At 47.9% G+C, this 24,884-nt stretch overlaps 1 protein-coding gene across 1 annotated transcript in view; it reads right to left on the bottom strand.

The window, feature by feature from the left end:
- Window positions 1–24,884, bottom strand: part of LOC107123813 (zinc finger protein 91-like) — a 103,561-nt gene that overhangs the window by 26,020 nt on the left and 52,657 nt on the right. The window contains exons 10-12 of the mRNA XM_015427155.1: window positions 24,610–24,736; window positions 21,918–22,001; window positions 20,182–21,141 (exon numbers count right to left, since the gene is read on the bottom strand). Of these exons, the coding sequence (XP_015282641.1) occupies window positions 20,182–21,141; window positions 21,918–22,001; window positions 24,610–24,736 (1,171 nt within the window). The remainder of the gene's footprint in view (window positions 1–20,181; window positions 21,142–21,917; window positions 22,002–24,609; window positions 24,737–24,884) is intronic.

Below are 24,884 nucleotides of genomic sequence, written 5' to 3'. Positions count from 1 at the left end.
ACAAATGGGATCCAAAAGAGTCCCCCCCCCCCCAAATCAGTCCAAAGGGAGCAGAACGTCAGAAGTCAGATAGAAATAAAAAAAACCAGGCAGAAGTCAAAAAGTCAGGCAGAAGTCACACAAGGATTCCGGATATAAAAGCCTCGTTTTGGTATACTTCATAAGTGGAACTAAGCACAGTGCATCAATTAACTAATTGCTGTTACATAAGTCAAAGTAATTAAATAAGACATTCATTCCAAAAAAGCCTCATATGCAGGGGTCATTTCGTAGAAAAAGAGCTAGGGGAACTCATTAGCATAACTCATTAGTATATGCCACACCCCCTGACATCAGGGGCCCGGTGGTGGACCTGCAAGGCCAGCGGGAGTGCGAGGAAGCCCCGCGAAGGCCCTCCCTGGCCCCAGGCAGGCAGGGGTGGGGAGAGGCGGGGAGGAAGCAACTTACCCTCCCTCTTCTCCTGCCTCCTCCTGGCTGAATGAGGGCTGGAAGCGGGGCGGCCGGAAGCAGGGGGCGGGGCTTCGTCATGTGCCCCGCCCCCCTGCACCTCACCCGGGGGAACTGCGTTCCCCCGCGATCCCCCCCGAAATGACCTCTGCTCATATGTATTTATTCTTATCCAGGCACCACTCAAGCAAGAATCAATCTAATGGCGGTAAAGCTGGATGTGATGATGAGGTGTCATGTGACGTGATTTCCGGGGGGGGGGCTTTTCTCCTGCCAGTCCAGACTAAGGGGCAGGTGGGAGGCCCCAGCAGGCGGGAGAATGGCGTTCCCGGGGTTTGGGTCTGATCCAGCAGGGATGCTGCAGCCTTTTCAGCTCCAGGGTTCACAGGGCACATTTCAAGTCTCGCAGGAGCCTGAAACCCATCGTCAGCATTTATAATCTCTGAGGCTCACAAGTACCTGGTGCTTCTCTTCCACCTCTCCCACCGTTTACTAAAAGTCATTTCAAACTTTCTTGAATGTAAAGAAGAGAACGTTTCACAACCCTGTGAAAGGGATGCAGGGAGCTGAATTCAAAGAAGCAAAAAAAAAAAAAGTAACTTGAGTTTAAAATTCATCCTTCCAATTTTGTCCCCTTTGCAGGAAGTGAAGAGATGTTGTCAAGCTGTCATCCCTGCAGAGAAGTGGAAGTGGCTGCTCCAGCTTCAGTCCAGGTGTGTGTGTGTGGGATGAATGGAGGATAGTCGGGTCGCCCCCCTGCTTTCTCAGGGAGGCTTTTGCTCCAGCTGTCCGAGCAAGAGAAGCTCTGAACTCTCTTATTCTGCACATACCAAACTTTACATCCTGCACCCTTCCAGAATGCCCCCGTCGAGAGCATAGTCTCTGCCTGGCATGATCTCTGACCAGGGAATCTGCTTTTTCTTTCAGTCCCCATTTTCCTCTGCGGAGGTGGCCGGATATTTCACTGAGGCTGAGCGAGTCTTGCTGGATCCAGGCCAAAGAGCTCTCTACCGGGAGAACAGTGGGAGCGTGGCCTCTCTGGGTAAGGATCTTTCCTAGGTGCCAAGAGTGCAAATTGCTGCCATTAGGATGATGCATGAACCAAATTATTGAACAGCAATATGTGGTTGTGAGCCCTGCCCGGGTCCTTGCCCCCCTCCAGGGGCCTCAAGGTGTTGGGTTGGCAATGGAAATCGCTTCCATCGCGTTCAGAATGGCTGGGTAGAGCGATATAATCGCTTCCATCGTGTTCCTTCGTGTTCAGCATGGCTGGGTAGAGTGATACAAGCCTCCCCACTGATCCAGGGACCATGGAGGCCAGTGTTGTGGCCATCACCCAAGCCAGAGAATCTCTCTCTCTCTTCCTCCCTCTCTCCCTCCCTCCCTCCCTCTGCAAGAAACGAGAATTATAAGGGAGACTTTGGTGGAGACAGACAACGGCCTTGCATCCGAAGAAAGGCTGGAGAGTATCTCAAGAGGTTCCCAAGAGCATATTTCTTTCCCAAATGAGCTGGCTCAGAGTGGGTATCCTTCACGCTTACGTCAAGGGGAAGGGCAAGAAAAGCCCATGGGAAATTTCCTCTTCACATCTAAGCAGCTCCTGGTTTGGTAGAATTATAAAGCCCGTTGGGTAAGGAGGGAGGGAGGCCTTTTGGGCTCTGGGATTGGGAGGCACGGAAGTGCCTGCTGGGGCTGGGCTCTTGAGTGGCTGCACTATCCTTAAGTACTGGATGTTCTAGAAAAGAGGGGGTTACCTAAGAGCAGGCCAGCTGGATGAGGCCAAAGGGGCATCAACCATTTTCTGCAGTGGTCTCCTAGATATCTTACTGTTAGGTGGAGATGGGTATGAGTGCTTTCTTTGGAGCTGTTCTACCTTGCAGGGGTGGCTTGCAATGGGTAGTCCCACCAGTTAACCCACCCAGGGGAACTCACTCAAGCAGACCACACAGCACCCTCTGTTCTGGTGAGGAGGATCAGTCCTTACCCCAAGAGGGTGGAATCGTGTTGCAGAGATTCCCACTCACTGACCCTTTCAGCCCAGCAAACACAGAGTCAAGTTCTCAGTTGAAGTGCAATTTGTTGAGCCACAACAGGACACAGAAAGCACTGTAGCCACCTTCCGTCAGTGCACCCCGATGGCCGAGTTTCTGCCAGGCCGGCCAGCACTGTGTCCCCCTGTTCCCATGGAAGAGGGTTGGCAATGATGGAAACCCTTGTGCTCCTGTAAAGTTCTGCCACACTAACTTCCTCACATTTACACTACATCGCCCTGGTCATGCTGAACACCTCCATATCTGCATGCTCACTGTGTGTTCCCTGCGTGTTGCAGGTGTTTTGGGAGGATGGGACAGACTCTACTGGGTCTTATCTGCACTTTTCAACACTGCCTGTTCCTCTGGGACGGGCTTCCAGAGGGCCTTATGCTAATGTAACAAGCTAATGACCTTGAGGTGCGATAAGCCAGCCTTCTGGCTATTTCTTGCTGACAGTAAGGTAGATTCTTTCCAGGCTGACTCTGTGCTTCTAGAAAAGGCAGAAATGCCTGGATGATTCAGAATTGGCTACTCATTAGACAGGTCCAGCTAAAGCCCTGAAAATGACTCTGTTGCGGTCAGTGGCTAGAAAGGTTCCATAATGGCTGCCACCGCTCTGGTGTGGGTCTCCTCCGGAGGGCCCAGAGCACCCAGCCTACCCCTTTATGCTCAGTACTTTCCCAGTACGTTTCCCTTTATATGTGACCAAATGTGGAGTGCGGACCCAGGCAGAGTAACAAACTAGTTCTATTCAAGAGATTTAATAACAACTCCTGCCAACCTAGCAGTTCGAAAGCAAGAAATTGCAAGTAGATAAATAGGTACCACTTCGGTGGGAAAGTAACAGCGTTCCGTGCGCCTTGTTGTTTAGTCATGCCGGCCACATGACACCACGGAAACGTCTTCGGACAGCGCTGGCTCTTCGGCTTTGAAACGGAAATGAGCACCGCAACCCTAGAGTCGGATTCGACTGGCTTTCGAGCAAGGGAACCTTTACCTTTACCTTTATAGTTCAAAAACATGTAGTAAAAATGAGCACAGTAAAGGTAGGTAAATCAGTAAAATAAGAAATCCTAATGCGTCTGACTGTACAGTCCTAGCCTTTTCTAGGTACCCTCCCACTTTGGGCAAGGCCTTTTATCTCTTCTTACCAGACACCACTCCCCTGCCGGTGTAGTTTTCCCTCCAAAATCCTGTTACCCAGTCACAGGGTCCAGAGGGAACCTGGGAAATGTAGGCCCTGGTAGCTATATAGGCTCCCCTGAAGCCATGAGGCCTCCCTAGAGCCAGTAGGCTACACCACTATAGGCCCAGGATCATGACAGACACAAATAGCCAGAAAATGGCTCTGAACTTGAGAGAGGTGGCACTACACTGCAGGGTTGGTTTTCTCATTGGTCCTTACATGCTTCCCTAAGAACTGGCACCTTTTCCAAAAAACGTGGGGGGTCCCCTTTGAACTGTGGGGTTCACTTCATGAAGTCCTGGCTTCTCATTGCCCCATAGCAAATATGTATTTTGGGGAGGCTGAAAACCAGCTCCTACTGGCTCTGTTCACAACTGGAAGGAAACTCTCAGTGCAGTTGCAGGACTGGATATCTTGATAACTTTTTGAATGTAATCGTCAGGAGCAGAGAATCAAAAGAGCTGCATGGCAAGTCAAATGGGAACAGTGGGGGAATCATTCCTTGCCAATTATTTAAGAAGTACATTTGGGGAGTTTGGGGAGAAAAGTGATACGCAGAATATAAAAACAGCTCTGTGGGAGGGCCTGGCAAGAATAAAGTGTGACCAGCAGCTCAGTCTGGAGCAAAGAAGATCTGATAAAAGAAATGCACACCCATTCAAAAGCAGTGCCTGACAGGTGCCTTGGCTTCTTGCCTGGGTGCTGATTGAAATGCTTTCTGTATTCCAGCAGCAGATGTAGAGGAGTCAGCTGGGGAATTCCAGGGGTTCTCTTTGGAAAAAGCCAAGAATGAAGATGCCAAAGGAAACTTCGGAGATGGACCACACAGGGACGAGGAGAGCCATACAGGTAAGAGAGGAGGGATAAGCCCTTTCCTTGCCAAGGAGGGGTTTCCATGAAGAAGAAGTCCAATAAGAAAGGTCAATAAAAAACGAAGGAACAAAGGCCTCCATCCTAATCAGAGAATCCACTCTTGGGAAAATGGAAATGTGGCCTTTGCAAAGACTTAATGTCATTTTGCAGACACAAATTCCCTTGGGAGAGAAACGGTATAATTGCATGGAGTGTGGAAACCGCTTCAGTTGGAAAAGAGCCCTTGCTTCACATTGAAGAAGTCACACAGGTGGGGAATCATATAAATGGTCAGAATCAAAACCAAGCATCTCTGATGCAGGAGGCTTAATGTACTTTGAAAGTGTACCAGTTTAAAAGAACAAGATTCCAGTAGCACCTTAAAGGTTAACAAAATATGTGGCAGTGTATATTATTATTTAACTAACAAAATATGTGGCAGTGTATATTATTATTTGAAAGTGTATAGTATTGTACGCTTCAGTGTACAGCAGGAAGAAGCCACTGAAATATTTGGCCTGTGGATGGAACTTCAGGTGCAGATCAGACCTCCTTATGTGGATTCTAACAGGATTTCTCTCCTTATTCCAGCAGGAGATGATCAGAGGAATGAAGGGCATGGGGAACTGCATCATCTATTGGCAGATGAAGTCAAGAATGAAGACATGAGGGGAAACTTCAAAAATCAAATTGGACCTAAGAGGCAGAAAGGCAGCCACATGGTCAAGACAAAGGATAAACTTATTCTTTGCCAAGGGGAGGATTTCCAAGAGGTAATTAACAGGGTGAAGGAAACATACAAGTGCTTGGAGTGTGGAATTAATTTCTCAGATCAAACTCAATATAATGCCCATTTACAGATGCACACTGAAAAAAAGACCCATCAATGCCTGGAGTGTGGAAAGACAATGATTCGCAGAGCAGACCTCCTTAGACATCAGCGAAAACATACAGGAGAGAAACCTTATAGCTGCTCAGACTGTGGCAAGAGCTTCTCAAGGAAATCAGACCTTGGTCGACACCAAATAATCCACTCAGGAGATATGTTGTTTATCTGCTCAGAGACTGGAATAGCGTTCTCTGATGGAGGAAAGGGTAATACACATTTTGCCGAAGACATTATAATGAAGGCACAGAAATGCCTTCAGTGTGGAAAGTACTTCAAATACAAATCACAGCTTCTTGTGCACCAAAGAATCCACGGAGAGGAGAAACCTTTTGAGTGTTCAGCATGTGGAATGAAATTCAGTCAGCGTGTCCATCTTCAACAGCATCTAAGAATCCACACAGGGGAGAAGCCTTTTGAATGCTCAGAGTGTGGGAAAAGATTCAGTCACCGTAGCAATCTGCAACAGCATCAGAGAACCCACACAGGGGAGAAACCTTTTGAATGCTCAGAGTGTGGAAAGAGATTCACTCGGCGTGCCCATCTTCAACAGCATCACAGAAACCACAAAGGGGAGAAACCTTTTGAATGCTCAGAGTGTAAAAAGAGATTCAGTCAACGTGGCAATCTTGAACAGCATCTACGGATCCACACAAAGAGAAGCCGTGTAACTTCTTAGCCCAGGGGTGTCAAACTCCATTGGTTTCCAGTTGGCAAAGGTATCAGACAAGGATGCATTTTATCTCCCTATTTCTTCAATCTGTATGTAGAACATATCATAAGGAAAATTGGATTAGTTTCAGATGAAGACGGAGTGAAAATTGGTGGAAGATTAACAGTTTAGATATGCATATGACACCACATTATTGGTAGAAAACAGTGAAGACTCGAACGACTATTGAAGAAGGTTAAAGCAGAAAGTGCCAGAGCAGGATTACAGCTGGACATCAAGAAGACAACAGTAATGACAGCTGAGGACTTACACAATGTTAAGGCTGACGATGAAGAAATGGAAAATGTTCAAGATTTTCTATTTCTTGGTTCCATCATTGACCAAAAGGGAGACTGCACCCCAGAAGTCAGAAAGAGTGTCATGAGTTAGCCACGGCTCAGCAATAGTGAGGACTTCTTGGGAGAAGAGGAGATCCATGTAGCCAACTTTGAGACAACAGAAGGTGACTAGCAGGAAAATGAGCTGCAGGCTTCTCAGGATTCACAGCCAACAGCTGTTGCAGAGTCACTGACACCCTACAGCCCTGGTTCAGCTAGCTGTGGAGTCCTGTGAGCAAAAATTCTACTTTCTGATCTACCGGCATTAAAGTTGTGAGCAGGTGATTTGGCTACTGCATAAATTAGTTTGCTCTGGAGCCATCCTTCCTGAGCTAAGACAAAAATGTGTGAGCCGGAGGCTAAAAAACTGTGAGCTAGCTCACACTAACTCAGTTTATATGGAACATTGCCTACAGCCTTGGTGCAGCAGGTGAACCTCAGTTGGCCATTCCCAGCCCACAAGTATCACCTGCACCCTTAGAGCACCACAGATGAAGGCTGAGAACAGAGCTACAGACAAGACAGCAAAGTGCACATCTCCTGGCCTGACGCCAGCTGCTTGCTGATAACAAAGATGAGTAGTTGCAGGATTCCCTCTGAGCAGCTGGCTACAAGCATGACCCTTAGGTGTGTGGCTATAAAACCAGCCAAGAAAGGCTGTTAGATGTGGACACAATGCATATGATTGATGCTGAGTCACTCACCCTGACTTACCTGATTCTTGGAACCTGTCCTTGGACTGAACAACTCATCCTTGCCCGACTTCTGGAACCCTGACTTTGAACGACCCTGCCTTGCCTGACTCTTGCCATCTGATACCCAGAGCCCACCAGCCAGTACAAAAAGATTGGAACTGAGAAAGCCAGCCATGAAGGAGTCTGAAAAGATCTTTAAGTGTAAGGATGCTGGCGATTAAGATTAAATTAATTCATGCTAAATGGGGACCCAAAACTTTTCCCCATTACTATAGATGAGTGTGAAAGTAGGACAATGAAGAAAGCTGACAGGAAGAAAGTAGGTTCCTTTGAAATGTAGTGTTGGAGGAGAGTGTTCACAGATACCATGGACTGTCAAAAAGACATATCAGTGGCTTCTAGATTAAATCAAGCCTGAACTCTCCCAGGAAGCTGAAACAAGGCTATCATACTTTTGCTTATATTACTGAAAGTCCAGAGTCACTGGAAAAGACAATAAGGCTAGGAAAAGCTGAGGGAAAGAGGGAGACCAAACAGAAGATGGATTGACAATAAAACAAACCACAGCCCTCAGTTTGCAAGATCTGAGGATGGCTGCTAAAGACAGGACGACTTAGAGAATGTCAATTCAGAGGGTCGCCATAAGTCGGACTTGATGGCACTTAAACACACCCATCAAGTGGATAAGGAAGAAAACTTAAACTTGTATGAATGTTCCTTTCTTCAACAACTGAAGTGTCTCTGAGACCAAGAACCTGCTTTATATCAGCAGAGACTGCCAACAAACCTCTCTCCTCAGTTTGTAAAGATCTGTCTGAATAACAGGAACAGCTACTTGTTTGTGAGAAACTATCTTGTGTTCATATTTATACAGAGCTACCTCTGGGGGAAGTATAGTGGTGGGCCCAGGCGTTATGATAAGGGAAGGACACTAAGAAATAAAAGGGCTCGATGCCCTTCCAGCCTGCGGCTCGTCCCAAAGGTTGTTGGCAGTGGGGCCCGGATTGAAAACCCCCCTCCGTCATTGGTGTTGGGCAACGCCAGGTCTATTAACAGTAAGACTGCAGTCCTTCGGGACTTTGTGTTGGAACAACAGGCTGACCTGGTGTGCATGACCGAGACCTGGGTACGGGACGGGGAGACTGTGGCTCTCTCCCAGCTTGCCCCACCGGGCTTTTCGATCCTCCACCAATCATGGATGAAGGGGCGGGGGGGAGGAGTGGCTATCTTCATTCGGGAGGCTTACTCCTTCAGGGCCCTCCCACCTGTGGAGATCACGGGCTTAGAGTGTGTTGGCCTGATGCTGGAGGCTGTGGAGAGCTTGGCGATCTGGCTGGTGTACCGACTGCCTAACGCACCGGCCAGTAGTCTGCTGTCCCTGCTGGAGGGCGTATCAGGCTGGGCATTGGAGCACCCTAGGCTGGTAGTCATGGGTGATTTCAATGTCCATGCCGATGACACGGCCTCCAGCCAGGCTACAGACCTAGTGTCGTCCATGGCGGCACTGGGACTCTCAATTCGTATCGGCCCCCATGCATCTTCGCAGCTGGGTTGACAGTGGACCGGATTACTGCGGACGCGGTACCATGGTCAGACCACTATGCACTGAAGGCCCGTCTGAATGTACCACCCTGACCCAGTTTAGGCGGTGAGCAGATTTTAGCTCGCCTGAGGAGCCAAATGGACGTAATACGGCTTCAGATGGCCCTACGGGATCCGAGACCCCCCGGTGGCTCGTTGGATGAGCTTGTGGAGGACTGGCATTGCCGACTCTCCACAGCCATCAACGAGATCGCTCCCAGGTGCCCTCTCCACACCCGCTCAAGGCTGGCGCCCTGGTATACCCAGGAGCTACAGCTGATGAAGCGAGAGCTGAGACGGTTAGAGAGACGGTGGCGTCGTGCCCGTAATGAGGCATCAAGAGCATCCTATAGGACGTTTATGAGATCCTATGAGATGGCAGTCAAGGCCGCAAAGAGAGAATTCTATGCGACCAGGATTGCATCTGCGAGCTCGCGCCCAGCCCAATTATTTAGAACAATTCGGTCTTTAACGGCTCTGCCACAGGGCAGGCGAAATGCTAGGGAATTGGATATTTCGGCTGTGAGGCATTTGCGAGCTATTTCGCAGATAAAGTCTTGGCGCTCCGCCGCGACATCCCCGCCACAGTTGAAACAGTAAGCGAACTTGAGGCCCCTTGCACGTCTTCGGTTCCAGGTTTAAAGTGCTTTAGCCTGCTCAGCCTGGAGGAAGTGGACAGATTGCTTGCAGCGGTGCGCCCAACCACATGCAACCATGATCCGTGCCCCTCTTGGCTCATACCACGGGGGGTTGCGAGGTGCTCTCAGGGAAATTATCAACATGTCCCTCTCGGAGGGACAGTTCCCGGAGGCACTCAGGGAAGCAATGGTCCGCCCTCTCTTGAAAAAATCTTCTCTGGACCCGGCCAAATTGGCCAACTATCGGCCGGTGTCCAATTTGCCCTATTTGGGCAAACTTATTGAGAGGGCGGTGGCAGTACAGCTACAGGTGTTTCTGGATGATGCTTCCATCCTAGATCCCTTCCAGTCCGGCTTCCGCTCGGGGCATGGGATAGAGACAGTACTGGTCGCTCTTACTGACGACCTCCAAAGGCATCTGGATCAAGGCGGTGTGGCGGCGCTGTTGTTGTTAGATCTGTCAGCCGCGTTTGATATGGTCGACCACCAGCTGCTGACCCACCACCTTGCCGACGTGGGGATTCAGGGGCTTGCCCTTCAATGGCTTGCCTCTTTTCTCCGAGGTCGGGGACAAAGGGTGGTGATAGGGGAACAGCAGTCCTGGAGACACCCTCTTGAGTGTGGGGTGCCTCAAGGGGCAGTTCTTTCCCCAAAGTTGTTCAACATCTACATGCGCCCCCTTGCCCAGATTGCCCGGAGGTGTGGGCTTGGGTATCATCAATATGCAGATGACACCCAGCTCTATCTGATGTTGGCCGGCCAGTCGGGCTCTAGTCCAGAGGATCTGCACCGGGCGTTGCAGGGCGTGGCTGGTTGGCTCCAACTGAGCCGGCTGAAGCTAAACCCGGCGAAGATGGAGGTCCTGGGCCTGAGTCGGGGTGGCCTGAGGTTGGGGCTCCCTCTCCCGGCCTTCGATGGGGTGCCTTTGGTGCCAGCGCTGGAGGTTAGGAGTTTGGGAGTGCTCCTGGACTCCTCGTTAACGATGGAGGCCCAGGTGGCAGCCACTGCTAAGTCAGCTTTTTTCCATCTTCGGCTGGCTCGGCAGTTGGTTCCCTTCCTCTACCACAATGACTTGGCCACAGTGATCCATGTGACGGTCACCTCGAAGCTAGACTACTGTAACGCTCTCTACATGGGGCTGCCTCTGTCACAAATCCGGAAGCTGCAGCTGGTGCAGAATGCTGCGGCCAGGCTGTTGATGGGCCTCCCTAGTCGGGAGCACATCCAGCCTGTGCTGAAAGCACTGCACTGGCTGCCAGTAGCATACCGGATTCGCTTCAAAGTGCTGGTTCTTACCTTTAAAGCCCTATATGGCTGGGGTGCAACATACCTAAGGGACCGCCTTTCCCCATATGTTCCCCCATGGGCACTACGGTCAGGGACACAACACCTCATGATGATGCCAGGCCCCAAGGAGGCCAGGCTGGCTGCTACCAGGGCCAGAGCTTTTTCGGTGGCGACTCCTGCCTGGTGGAACAAGCTCCCGGAGGAGATCCTGGCCCTGCGGGACCTTGTGCAGTTCCACAGGGCCTGCAAGACGGAGCTCTTCCGCCAGGCTTTCAAGTAGGAGCTGCCACCACTACTGTACCATCGTTATGTTACCATCAGTATTGTCTGGCCCTGGGAAGAGAGAACGACAGTGTCGCGTGGAACTGACAGCATTGAGTAGATGTACCATCTTGTGACGTCATCTTTGTGGAAGATCAGACTGGAACAGCTAGAGCACTTATTTTGATGTAAATGTAGTAATGATTGTATATGGTTTTAATTTGTTTTATCTGTTGGCTTGTGCCTATTTGTGAGCCGCTCTGAGCCCGCGCTGCGGGGAGGGAGGGCTATACATTGAATTTATAAATAAATAAATAAATAAATTCCTGTGCCAGTTCATGTCATAAATCCTAAACCCGATTCCTACCTGAACATTACCCTTAAAAGTGAAATAAAACAGTTTGTTGGTTTTGATTTACCATTATCCTCTCATGTGCCATTATCTAACTAAGACAAAAGACAGGTTTTAGTCAGCCCTTTGGTTCTCTGGGCTGGGTCAACATATATCACTATACAGATAAAACAACTGGGTAGGACAGTCAGCAAAACAAAGAAGAAAGAAAAGGGGCTGCTCAGCAAGAAAAATAAAAAGATGAAGGGTATCCTGAGGGTGGGTGAAATCATCATAGCATGTCAAAGACTTTGTCCCATGGGGCACGTGTTTAAAGTAGAAACATACAGTGTCCTTTAAAAAATGGGTATAGAGTTTATCTGTACCCCATCTTACTCCCCCACAGGAACTCAAAGTGGTTTATAACATTTTTACACTTTTCCATTCCATCCTCACCAGAGCCTTCTGAGGCAGGTCAGCTTGGGAGAATGCAGTGGGCCCCGGGGTCACAAGCAGGTTTTCAGGCAGAACGGCACTTGAACTTGGGTCTCCCTGATCCTAGCTAATGCTGTAGCCACTATAAAACACATTGGTGTCTCTACAAATGGTGTCACATAAGAATAACTCCAGAGACAGTCTAAACCGGGGGTGCAGCTCGGGAGCCACATGTGGCTCTTTTACACAGTCTAATTTAATGTTAATAAAAAGCACATTTGCCTATTTTCCAATAAAAAAGTGTGTCATATCTGTTCATGTCTTGCGGCTCTGAAACATCTGATGTTTATTCTATGTGGCTGTTACGTTAAGGAAGTCTGGCCACCCTTGGTCGAAACCCACCTGAAAGAAGAACTCTCTCCCAGAAGCAGCGGTGAGACTGAGAAACCTGGGAAGAGTCAGGGCCAGTGTTCCCTCTAAGCTGAGTTAGTGTGAGCTAACTCACAGTTTTTTTAGCCTCCGGCTCAGACATTTTTTGTCTTAGCTCAGGCAGGGGTGGCTCCAGAGCAAACTAATTGATGCAGTAGCCAAATTGCTGGCTCACACCTTTAATGCCAGTCGCTCACAAAGGAGAATTTTTGCTCACAAGACTCCACAGCTTAGCGAGAGCATTGGTCAGGGCCGTTCCCTGCCAGGAAGAAGGGAGTGTGTGCATATGTGAAACCGACATGGACTACAAAAGGATTGGGCGCAGCGATTCAGGCTGATCATCGATACTGAAAAACAGAAGCAGCCGAGAAGCCCAAACAACCCCTGATGGTTCTGAAGGTTAGCAGGGAACCAAAAGGTGGCAAACTGCTCAGGCTGGCCTCCAGAAAGCATGCTTCCTGCCCGGTTTTGAGTTCCCCTTGGAGATGGCAATAGCAAGCCTTGCCCTTGCCTGAAACAGCCCCTGTGCTGAAAAGGACCAGGTGGTGGAACCAAGGCTGCTGGGTCACTGGGTCAGAGCCAGTTTGGTGTAGTGGTTAAGTGCGCGGACTCTAATCTGGGAGAACCGGGTTTGATTCCCCACTCCTCCACTTGCACCTGGCTGGATGACTTTGGGCAAGCCGTAGTTCTGAAAGAGCAGTTTCTGTCAAGAGCTCTCTCAGCCCCACCTACCTCACAGGGTGTCCGTTGTGGGGAGGGGGAGGGGAAGGAGTTTGTAAGCTGCTCTGATACACCTTTGGGTAGTGAAGAGCAGGGTAGAAATCCAATCTCTTCTTTTACCTCACAGGGTGTCTGTTGTGGGGATGGGAAGGGAAAGGAGTTTGTAAGCCGCTCTGAGACACCTTTGGGTAGTGAAGGGCGGGGTATAAATCCAATCTCCTCTTCTTCTTTAGAACTAGGCATTAGCAAGAGGGCTTGGAGCCGAGCTAGACAGAGAATCGGTTCTGATCCCAGAACTGAGTCAGTCCTGATAGAGTGAGTCGGAAATTGAAGCCCAGCAGGCCTTAAGCATAACTACTTGGTTCTTTCAGAAAACAAAGTTGCAGTTACCTGTAACTGTTGTTCATCAATGTCTTCTGTGCTGACACACAGACCGCGTCTACGCAGGCTGGCTGTGGAAGGATTTTTCTTCTTCGAAATCTGAGTGGGTCCCCCTCCCCCTCCAGAGCTGACACAATGGCTTTTTCCTGCTCAAACCTTCACATGCTCCAGAGGCAGGTGCCCCCTTCCCTTCAGTTCCTGTGAAGCCACCACCAAAAACAAGCACACAGTATGCAGATCAACCATGTGGGAGCTCTCACAGCGGGGCAGGAGGGAGGGAATGTGTGTCTGCAAAGAAGACGTTGATGAACAACAGTTGCAGGTAAGTGCACCTTTGATTTCATCTTTGGTGCCACTCCACATTGAGACATTAGCAAGCTACTCACTGGAGGAGGTCGGGTGTTGCTCTCACTGAAAGAATGACCGGAGAACCACCTTGCCTGGGGAACCACCTCCTTGCTTCAAGGTCCAACACATAATGCTTCACAAACATGTCTTCCACCAACCACATTGCAGCTTTGCAGTTCTCCACAAGCGGGACCTTCCTGTGGAATGCAGCTGAGGAACCTGGCACTCTGGCGGAATGTGCAGTCGCCTCTGCTGGATAAAGTTTCTCAGCCACCTCATAGCGAGAGAGGATGGCGGCTACCACCTGCCTAGAAAAGGACTGTGAAGAGGCAGCCCTTCCCTTCTTAGGACCCCGGTAGCACACAAATAGGACCTTATTCACTCAAAATGGTTTTGTTCTATCAACATAGTACAGCAGAGCCCTCCTGGAAGCTAGAGTATGTAAGGCCTTCTTGGCCTTAGAGGTTGGGGATGGAAAAAACTTTGGCAACACAATCTCCTGTGCCAGGTGAAACGTAGAGACCACCTTGGAAGGAAGTCCGGAACCGGATCGCTTGCAAATGAATTTTCTTGTGTGGACAGTCAAATCACTTGCATCTGATTGTGACAGAGTAACAATAGTGCAGTGTCCATCAATGTGCAGAAACAGCCCGAGTGGCTGAAACAGAGCAAAGGTGTGATGGACTGAATGATCTGTGATTCTCCTTTTATTCCAGGGCTGTATTACTCCAGAGGGCACGGTACGCTTGAAGGGTTCCTGGAAAGCTAGTGGAGGCCAGTGATATCAGAGGTCAATAATACTCATATTGGAAGAGTATGGAGCAGAGACCTATCAGTGGCTATTAGTCCCAAAGGATAGATGTGTAGTGTGACACTATGTCTGGGGCAGTGATGGCCTGTATTCTTGGTGCTTGGGGGGGGGGGGGATGGTGCTTTGGGGGGGGAGCAACAGTGGGAGGGCTTTGAGAGTTCTGGCCCTGCTGGTGGACATCCTGATGGCACCTGGGTTTTGGCCACTATGTGACACAGAGTATTGGACTGGCCTGATCCAACATAGCTTCTCTTATGTTCTTAATGAACATATGTTCTTAAGAGTATATGCCTAGAATTGAGCTTGCACCCTTGCCACTCCATTGCCTGCACATTTATTATTTATTGCCAGGGCAAAGTGGCTCAAGGCGGCTTACAAAGTTAAAATGCGATAAAATAATAAATACAATAAAATTCACATGAAAAACGATTATATAAAACATTAACAGATCCAGATGGCAGCAAAAGGAAGCCCCACCGACATCATCCTCCCTCCCTCCCCATCTCCACACACATACACGCACTCCCCTTTTCCTCACTGCTCTCCCTAGACTTTTCTTTCTTCTCCCACCCGCCCCCAAAGCTCAAATGCAGACAATTCCCTCTTCACATAGAGAAAGAGAGGGGGAAAAGAGAGAGAAAGGGACAGAGAGAGAGAGACAGAGGGGGGGAGAGAGGGAGAAAGACAGAGAGAGAAAGACAAGAGAGGGGAAAAAGAGAGCAAGGGAGGGAGAGAGAAAGACAGAGAGGGGGGAAAGAGGGGGGGGGGAGGAAGACAGAAGCCGATTTCGCACAGGAGCTGCGCCGCCCTTTGCCCCGTTTCCACTGGTCAATTTCCCACTCAAAGCCGCGCAGCCGCATTTTGACCCGTGGCTTCACCCAATTTCCCCTGCGGTTTCAAGAATAAATAAATAAATAAATAAAATAAATTAGCATTGCTCCAAAATTGATTAGAGATCAGGAGAGTGATGAATATGAAAAGCGGGGGGGGGGGGGAAGGGAGAGACGGGGAGGGGGAAAGACACAGAGAGAAAGAGACCCCCCCAAGACCCTAACCCTAACCGCCAGTGTGCGCCCGAGCGGCCTGCAGCCTGGGCGCTAGCAGCCACCCACCCCCAAGAAACTTTCCCCACCAGCCTGTGCTGGAGCAGCCTGCAGTCCGGGCGCTCACAGCCACTCCACCCCCCAAGAAAAGTCCCTGCCAGCACGCAACCGAGCAGCCTGCAGCCCGGGTGCTCACGGCCACCCCCCAAGAAACTTTCCCCGCCAACCCATGTTGGAGCGCGTGAGCAGCCTGCAGCCTAGGCACTCGCTGCCACCTCCCAAGAAACATTCCCTGCCAACGTGCACCCGAGCGCCCTGCAGCCCAGGTGCTCGCGGCCACCCCCCACCCTCCAAAAAAAGTATCCGCCAGCACAAGGGGGTGTGTGCCCAGTCTCTGCAGGCCTCTCTCAGGCCTGGTGCTCCAGGGCAGGGCCTGAGAGAGACGGCGGCAAGGGGAGGCGCCCAGCCTCTGCAGGTCTCTTTCAGGCCCAGCGCTCTGGCACAGGGCCTGAGAGAGACAGCGGTGGCAGTAGGGGGGGGTGCCCAGCCTCTGCAGGCCTCTCTCAGGTTCAGCGCTCCGGCGCAGGGCGCGAGAGAGGTGGCAGCGCTGGCGGCAAGGGCCTCTCTCAGGCTCAGCGCTCTGGCGCAGGGTGCGAGAGAGGTGGCAGCGCTGGCGGCAAGGGCCTCTCTCAGGCCTGGCGCTCTAGCACAAGGCCCAAGAGAGGTGGTGGCAGCAAGGGTGTGTGTGCCCGGCCTTTGCAGGCCTCTCTCAGGCCCAGCACTCTGGCGCAAGGCTCAAGAGAGACAGTAGCGGGGGGGGCACCTGGCCTTTTTGCAGGCGGCAACTTACCTTTCTTCTTCTGCCTCCCTCGTGGCCAACTGAGAGCTGCTGGAGCAGGGGGTGGGGCTTGGTCATGTTCCAGGAATCTCAAATCTCCAGGAATTTCCCAACCTGGAGTTGGCAACCCTATCTTCTTCCCAGCCAACCAGCATCCTACTTTGATCTGCCCCTCTGACTTCAGCTTTCCATCTCCTTCCCCCTCCCTCCTGGGGAGCAGTTGTAATTCTGAGTGATCTCCAGCCCCCACCTGGAGATTGGCAACATTGGTTCCCCAAGAGGGACTGGCTTGTTTGGAGGGTGGAGTCTATCGCCCCACCCTTCCTGAAACTTCACCCTCTCCAGGCTCCATCCCTTAAATCTCCAGGAATTTCCCACCTGGAGTTGCACCCTATCTCCTTCCCAGCCAATCATCAACCTACCTTTATTTCCCCCTCACTCTTCAGCTTTCCACCCCCCCCACCTACAGCCTCTACTGTGCTCTGAAGCCCTGACTGCTACGTCACATTGGCTGTCATACAGGGGCCATCTCAGCAGGATATAAGGACACAGAGTCCACCATTTTCTCCAGGGGAACTGATCTGTGCCATCTGGAAAGCAGTTGTAATTCTGAGTGATCTTCAGCCCTCACCTGGAGATTGGCAACAATGGTTTCTCCCAACGGGCACTAAGGGGAACACATTTTACCTCAGAATAGCAACAGCAATCTATTTAGAATGTTAGAGGCAAAGGCCAATGAGGCCGCATATGCAAATGACCTCTGTGCTCCAAGGCAAAGGCCATATATGCAAATGACCTCTGTGTTCTGACTGGCTATGAGGGGAAGAGGAGCAGCAAACTGTTTAGAATGTTGGAGGTGGGACTCAGGCAATGCAGCCAGTGGGTATGGAGATCCTCTGAATGACAGATCTGGGAGCGAACCGATTTGGGAGCGTGTTGGAATGTTCAGGGGAGTCCATGACCAAAACAGAATTATATATAAGGAGAGATAGTGATCTTTCGCAACAAATGGTATTTTATACATGTTCCCTAATAAGAGATATATTCCATTCAGCTCTGTGGTGTTCCTAGTGTTTTGAACTGCAACAAGAGGAAGACAATGAAGAATGAAAACTTCTGAAGAGGAAACAAGGAATGAGCTGATAACTATTTGCTCGTTAAGATTATTTTAATGGTTGCTATTGTTATCTCTTCATGTCAATGAAATTCGTAAATTTACCAGGCATAAAGTATAGTAGCCTAACTATTACAGTGATTGTTTTTCATACTTACTATGTTATTTACACCGTGAACCTGTCTGGTATTCTCCTAGAGGGGCTCGGAGATTGTCTGGAATAGTTCATCTCCCTAATACAGAGATCATTTCTCCAGGAGAAAGCACCTTCTGTGAAGGATGGACTCTAGGGCATTCTGCCCCACTGAGGGATCTCTCCATCCCCACCCTTCCTATCCTCTACCTCCCTATCTCCAAACAGGCTTACATTCTTCTCCTCCCCACTTTAACCTCACAACAACCCTGCAAGGTAAGTCAGCTGGGATTGTGTACCTAGCCAGACAGCTACATTCTATGGCCCTATGGGGATTCAGAACTGGATCTCCTTGACCTTAGTCTGACCTTCTAACCTCCTACCCAACACTGTTGTCAGAGGGCAGGGAAGTGGTTGCTTCCTCAGAGGGGATACATACCACCCTCCCTGGGTGTCCTGCTTGCACTTCCCTGGTTTCTCAGGAATAAATGGCTTCCATTGCAAAAAGCAGAGAGATGTTGAACTTATCTGGGCCAGTGTATTCTGATTCTCTTTATTTTGAGCTCAGAACCTCTATTGTCATCCTGAAGCCAAGGGCCAAGTTTGAGGTTCCTGACTTTATTTCCAGTTATGTTATGCTTGTGGCAGACAACCATTACATACAGAGCAGAAGCGTGGAGGGCAGGGGATCCGTGGGTTGCAGGCAGTGTTCCCTCTAAGCTGAGTTAATGTGAGCTAGCTCACAGTTTTTTAGCCCCCGGCTCACATATTTTTGTCTTAGCTCAGGAAGGATGGCTCCAGAGCAAAGTAATTTATGCAGGAGCCACATTGCTCGCTCACAACTTTAATGCCAGTAGCTCACAAAGTTGAATTTTTGCTCACAAGACTCCACAGCTTAGAGGGAGCATTGGTTGCAGGGACCATGATATCCTGATTCCTTTCATATTTGGCTCTGCAACTCACAATGGCATTCAGAAAGTTCCTGGCTTTGAACATGGTGGTTCCAATATGCCCATCAGAGGCTATTAGCCACAATGGCAATCTTTCATGAATTCACTTAATCCCTGTAATGATTCCTTGTTTTATGTGTGTGTGTGTCTCTTTAAAAGTTTGGTTGCATGGCGGTGGTAAGTAGACTAGAGTGGTTGAGAGAAGCAAGCATGGTATGATTGGTGGTTGACAGAGAGGGGGAGGGGTTTTGGAAGTGAGAATAAGTGGATATGTCTGTATGTCAGTCAGAGGTTACAGTTACAGGTTTGACAGTTGAAGAGTTCAGTTAGTTCTGGGTGTGAGGGAAGTTAGAAGCAGTCCTGTATGGAAAAAGTTAGTTCAGTGAGAAACAGAAGGAAGGCTGAGAGAATAAGAAAAAATACATGAATAATTGAAGACAAGTTATAAGAAAGGCTGTATGTCCTGATAAACTGGAGAGAAAGAGTGAAAATATATGACCGAGTTAAAGCGTTACAAAGTTACCTGAAAGATCCCTGTCAGTAAGGGAGCCTATTGTGTGTGATACACCAAGCAATGGTTCATTTATTACACATTACTAGATACCTTGTTCCACCCTTTTATTTATGAATTATTTCAATAAATCCTCTTTTATTCAAATATACCAGCTCTGAAAGAAATACTTCCTCAAGACCACATAGTTCGTCATAAGCCTTGTACTCAGTCTACCTAACCAGCAAGAGCAGAAGTAAAAGTATAAAGGTTTGGAAAGCCTTTAATTTCCTGGTGGCAGCCGTACATAGTAAAATAAAATAAAGAACACTTTTAAAGGGAAACCAGTCCTCCCCAATAAGGAGGATGTCACAATCCCCTTGTAAATTTAGGACCGTAATATAAGAAGGGATATCCAAAGTGCCAAGGAAGAAGGGAAAACACACAAAGAGAGAATCATTTGGCTAAGGAGATGCTGAATCCCAGAACTGCAAGGTATCTCCCAATCACACTCAGAATATGTGGAATCGCCTTAATGACATATGATAAAAAAGTAGAACAAGTCAGCCATATTTTGTCACAAACTGAATTCTAACAGTTTTATTTAAGAATGGAACGTCTCAACCAGAACAAATTCAACAGCTGTATAATCGTGGCCAGATGCAGCACAAAAACTCCAACCACAGAGTAAACAGTTCTACAACTTGCCGTTCTTCTGGTTCCTCTGATAAGAAGCAAGATTGTTCCCCCACAGGGACCTCATAAGCCCTGGTAAGATTGGGCTTGGAGGTGAAGCTCTTCCAACACTAGAAACATTTATGCACTTTGGTATGAATCTGGTAAGGTAAAAGCAGGAAATTCGGACTGAAGCCTGTTCCACCCTCCAAGCATTTGTAGTTTGCCCCTGTGTGGATTCTTGGATGGTAACTAAGGCATGAGTAGTTCATAAAGCCCATTTCACACTCGGGGAATTTAAGGTCTGACTATTAAGCGTGCGACTGAGCAAAGCTCTTTCTGCACTTCAGTAATTCATACTGATTCTAGTGTGTTGATTCTTTGGTGTTTCACAGGATGGTTCTTCTGAAGAAAAGTTTTTACACACTCCTACCATTTGTATGGTTTCTGCCCTGTTTGAACTCAAAGATGGCAAGTAAGAAAAGCTCTTTCCACACTCCAAGAATTTATATGGTTGCTCCCCTATGTGAATTTGATGATAAGAAGTAAGGTGTGAACTATGAACACAGTTCTTTCCACACTCCAAGCATTTATATGGTTTATCTCCTGCGTGAATTCTTTGATGGCAAGTAAGGTGTGAACTCCGAGCAAAGCTTTTTCCACACTCCAGGCATTTATATGGTTTCTCCCCTGTGTGAATTCCTTGATGGCGAGTAAGGTTTCCCTTCAAAGCAAAACTCTTTCCACACTCCAAGCATTTATATGGTTTCTCTCCTGTGTGAAGTTGTTGATGGCGAGTAAGGTGTGAATTCCGAGCAAAGCTTTTTCCACACACCAAGCATTCATATGGTTTCATGCTTGTGTGGATTCGCTGATGGCCAGTAAGGTTTCCCTTCAAAGCAAAGCTCTTTCCACACTCCAAACATTTATATGGTTTCTCCCCTGTATGAATTCGATTATGAGAAGTAAGTTGTGAAGACTGAGCAAAGTTCTTTCCACACACCAAGCATTTATATGGTTTAACCCCTGTATGGATTCGCTGATGGACAGTAAGGTCTCCCTTCGAAGCAAAGCTCTTTCCACACTCCAAGCATTTATATGGTTTCTCCCCGGTGTGAATTTGCTGATGAGAAGTAAGTCGTGAACTCTGAGCAAAGCTCTTTCCACACTCCAAGCATGTATATGGTTTCTCCCCTGTGTGGATTTGCTGATGAACAGTCAAGTGTCCCTTCCAAGCAAAGCTACTTCCAAACTCCAAGCATATATATGGCTCCTCTCTTGTGTGAATTTGTTGATGGTAAATAAGTTCTGAACTCCAAACAAAGCTCTTTCCACACTCCAAGCATTTATACAGTTTCTCCCCTGTGTGGATTCCTCTGTGCATATCAAAGACCTGGGATTCAGCATCTTGAGAAGAGGATTCATTTCCCCTCTTCAGTTTTGTTCCACTGTTTCTTCTCTGCTGTTTTTCTTCCAACAGGAACTGTTGTTGTTCTCCCTCAGATGTATTCTGCGGACCTTCCACCTCTGGAATAGAGAGAGAAGAATATCAAGGCAAGAAATCACTGCAAAAGGAGACAAATCCTGCCACTTCAGCATTTGATTTTTCCTTGGAGGGTAAGCCCATCAGAGGCAAGGGGATGAAGTGGAACATTCATGTTTGAGAAAGTATCTCTCGGAAGGCTGGTTGCCAGAAGGACAGTCCCAGGGGGAGGATTTGGCTCTGCTCACGAACCTTCCAGGGACTCTACTAGGCCACTCTGGGAAATGGGAGGCTGGACTAGAGGGATGTCTGGCCAATCTCTTCCTGGATTCAAACACATTACAGAGCACCTTTTTCTGAACACACAGGGTGCAGCAGGATTTTACAGCCAAACTATGGTGACCCAAGCTGAGCTCCCCACTTGTCCACTGAACTGGAGTGGTCTTGGGCCAATCGCTCTTTCCCAGCCTCTTCCGCATCACAGGGCTGTTGTTTGGGTAAATGGAACAATCTCAAGAGCACTAGAACCCTGGAGAATTAACAGAATCCAAGAAATAAAGGAAAGACCTGCTGCCCCCCGACACATCACCCACCCTGGATGCGTCACATCCCAGGTCTAGCCTCCTCTTCTCTTAAGCACCACCACCTGTCAGAAGAGATGTTACTACGCTAGGTGGTTTTAGCTTCTCTTTTACACTTGAGAATGCTCTCGTAGCCATCTTCTGGCTGCTTCCTCTCAAGAATCACTCCATTCTCGAGTGACTAAAATTTAGTCCAAGAGAAGTCCCGACCCTCTTCCCACACAAAAGGAAGCAGATACCTGCAGACCCTCTTTCTTCTGGGTCTTGGACAAGTGGATCTCTTCCCACTGTAGATATGGAATCAGGTTTGGGAATCAGAAGTCCTTCATTGGGGGAAAGAAACAGACCTGTGACTTCCACACATTCTTGTCACCCCCCCATTTTAAAATATGAATTCTGATGATTTATAAAGCATGAACTGTTCTGTGGCAGTTTTGATGTTTGTGAGGTTCCACAAACAAGTATCCAGACAGACAGTATCTAAATAAATCCAAGTTGAATGAAGCAAAGCCTGTATAAACATTTCCCTCCCAGCCAAAGCATAAACAAGCCAGCCTTTTCATCCCGGTTTTAGCTTCTCTTTCACACTTGAGAACACTTTCATAGGCATTCCCTGGCTGTTTCCTCTTGAGAAATCACTCTGTTCTCCAGTACGCAAATAATCCCAAAAGGAAGCAGATACCTGCTGATCTCTCTCTTTCTTCTGGGTCTTGGGAAAGCGGATTTCCTGCTTCTCCCACTGTGGATCTGGAATCCGGTTTGAAAAGCAGAAGTCTTTCTTTGGGGGAAAGAAACAGAACAGTGACTTCTGCACTCAGATAGTAAACCAGCCTATATGAATCCCAGCCCCTCTTAACAGCAAAAAGAAGGAATGCCAAATTTGTAAACTCCTGAAAACATGTATGCAGTGGGAGGGGAGGGCACTACTGCTTGGATCCAGGAGGATCTAGAGGCCCAATGTGGAGAAGAAGAGAACGTCTGCACAGCAAAGGGAAGCCTTACCCCAGACAGAGCCACCAGATACAGCATCTTAGCCCTCTTCAAAGGCACAAGAGTTCCAACATCCCAGTCTGACACCATCTCATGTGGCTCTGATGAAGGCCTGCTGTCTAAGGACTCCTCTCCCCTTGAAGAGACACCAGAGTCCTTCTAGGACAGGATAAAGTGGTGATGGAGCCACAGAATGCTGAACGCTTACTAACAATCCCTAATTTTTTTAAAAAACAGTTTTCTCATCCTTCTTTAAGGGCTCTGAACAGCCCACAAGGAGCCCAGTTCAAAAGCCTCCCTCTTGGCCATCTGCCCCTTGCCTTACCATGGCTGTTCACCTGCTCTCTCTCCTCAATGGCTCTTAAGAGGAATTCTTTTTAGTTTACAGATTCTCCTGTTAGCTCACAAATTAATACCTGGGGAGTCCACTACTCCTGCAAAAGTCTCTTCCTTGCCTGAGTACAGACCTGATCCACTCCACTCCTTTATTTTTATTTTTTTAAATAATAAGTTTATTGGAAATGATGCTTCAGAACATTATATAGATAGAAAAACAGTGTTATACACTGACGGTCCAAAAAATTTTCAAACTTACATTTGAACCTTATGTGAACTAACTGAATAAACTGGGTCTGCACAGAGCCTGGTACTTCTCATGGCCCTCAAAAGAACCTGATAGAAGCGCTCAGACTAAAGAATATGGATCCTAGAAACGTAACCATTCAATATATCTTGTATCTGAAGGTATAATGCCTTTTCCCATAAAGTAGTTAATTAATGGAAACCACGTCCTGACGTATTTGGAATAAGGGCCTTTTGAGCTATTTGTGTGATTATAATAAACATCAGCAATCTTGTCCATTAGAAAGTGGTCCCAGCATTTATTTCTCCATTGCTATAGTGATGGGAGGTTGGGGGGTTTCCAAGAGGCAGCGACAAATAACCTCACTGTGGCCAGTAGTGTTGATGGTAAACCTGAAACTTGAATTTCTTGATCATTACATATGAACGGTGAGTTTAGAAGCAAAACAGCTGGATCAAACGGGATATCCTGAGACATAATCTCCTTTATTTCCTGTAACACTTCTAGAGATGTAAAATTTCCGGAAATTTTGAAGCTTGGAAAAAACCCGGTTTTTTTCGGGGGGAAACGGAAATTTTCAGAAAAATTGAAAAAATTGCTACATTAGCAATTCTTTTGTCTTTTCTAGTTTGAAAGTCATTCTGTTACTTTAGGAACTTAAAATATGACTATGGACATTTTTACTTGGCATGAAATTATCACAACTAGCATATTAAATGTATAGTGTATCCAAACAATTATTACAGAATACCCACCCACATGCAAAAACAAAACTGAAACTATTTTATTTTCTTCTGACAATCACACCTCCTAAAGGAAGAAATGCATCTTGTTCTTGCATTGGAGAGTTCAGTTTGTAACCTAGGACTTGCTTGTCCTCAGTGCACAGAAATTACATCAATCTGATACCATATATATATATTTTAGAAATGATTTGGAAAATATTTGAACACCTGGTCTTAAAATATTTTATTCATCATGTTAAAATAAAACGTTCCATAATCAATTTTTTCCCTTTTCTTTTCTTTTTTCAATTTTTCTGAGAAAAACAAAAAGGCTTCAGGAAAAAAAACGGGGAAAAAACGGTTTTTTTCCGGGCCTTCACATTTCTACTTGGGACCAAAAGGCTTGTATATTTGGGCAGGACCACCAACAATGGAATAAGTCACTTATTAGTCCACATCCTTTCCAGCAGATTGTGCTATATTTCGAGTGCATGTGATGCAACCTGGCTGGAGGTAAGTCACTCCACTCCTTTATGACAGTCCCTATGAGAAGACCTCTATTAATGTCCTTCTTAGAAGGAGCCATTCCTCCCTTCAGCATCTGTGAGTCTAGGGACAGGGAGGGGAGCTTACCCAGAGAGGCCACCTCCTGACGATTGTCCTCCATGACTTCCATGTGAAGGATTCTTTGGTTCGGATCCAGCAGAGCCCACTCCTCCTCAGTGAAGTGAACAGACACCTCCTCAAACGTCACCAGACCCTGAAAAGAGACCAAAACAAAGGAAGCCATCTTTCTTCAAACTAATGGAGCAATTCTTTCCTTCTAAGGGCAATCCAAAAGGCCTCTGGTTAGATGCTTGGAGTATTCAAACGTCCGTGAGGTACCTTCATTTTCTGTTGAGTGAGCA

The sequence above is a fragment of the Gekko japonicus genome, unplaced genomic scaffold, assembly GCF_001447785.1.
Source record: "Gekko japonicus isolate JY-2015 unplaced genomic scaffold, Gekko_japonicus_V1.1 scaffold712, whole genome shotgun sequence".
NCBI lineage: Eukaryota > Metazoa > Chordata > Lepidosauria > Squamata > Gekkonidae > Gekko > Gekko japonicus.
Note: the sequence above shows the minus strand (reverse complement) of the source record. Positions and strands in the feature narration are given on the sequence as shown.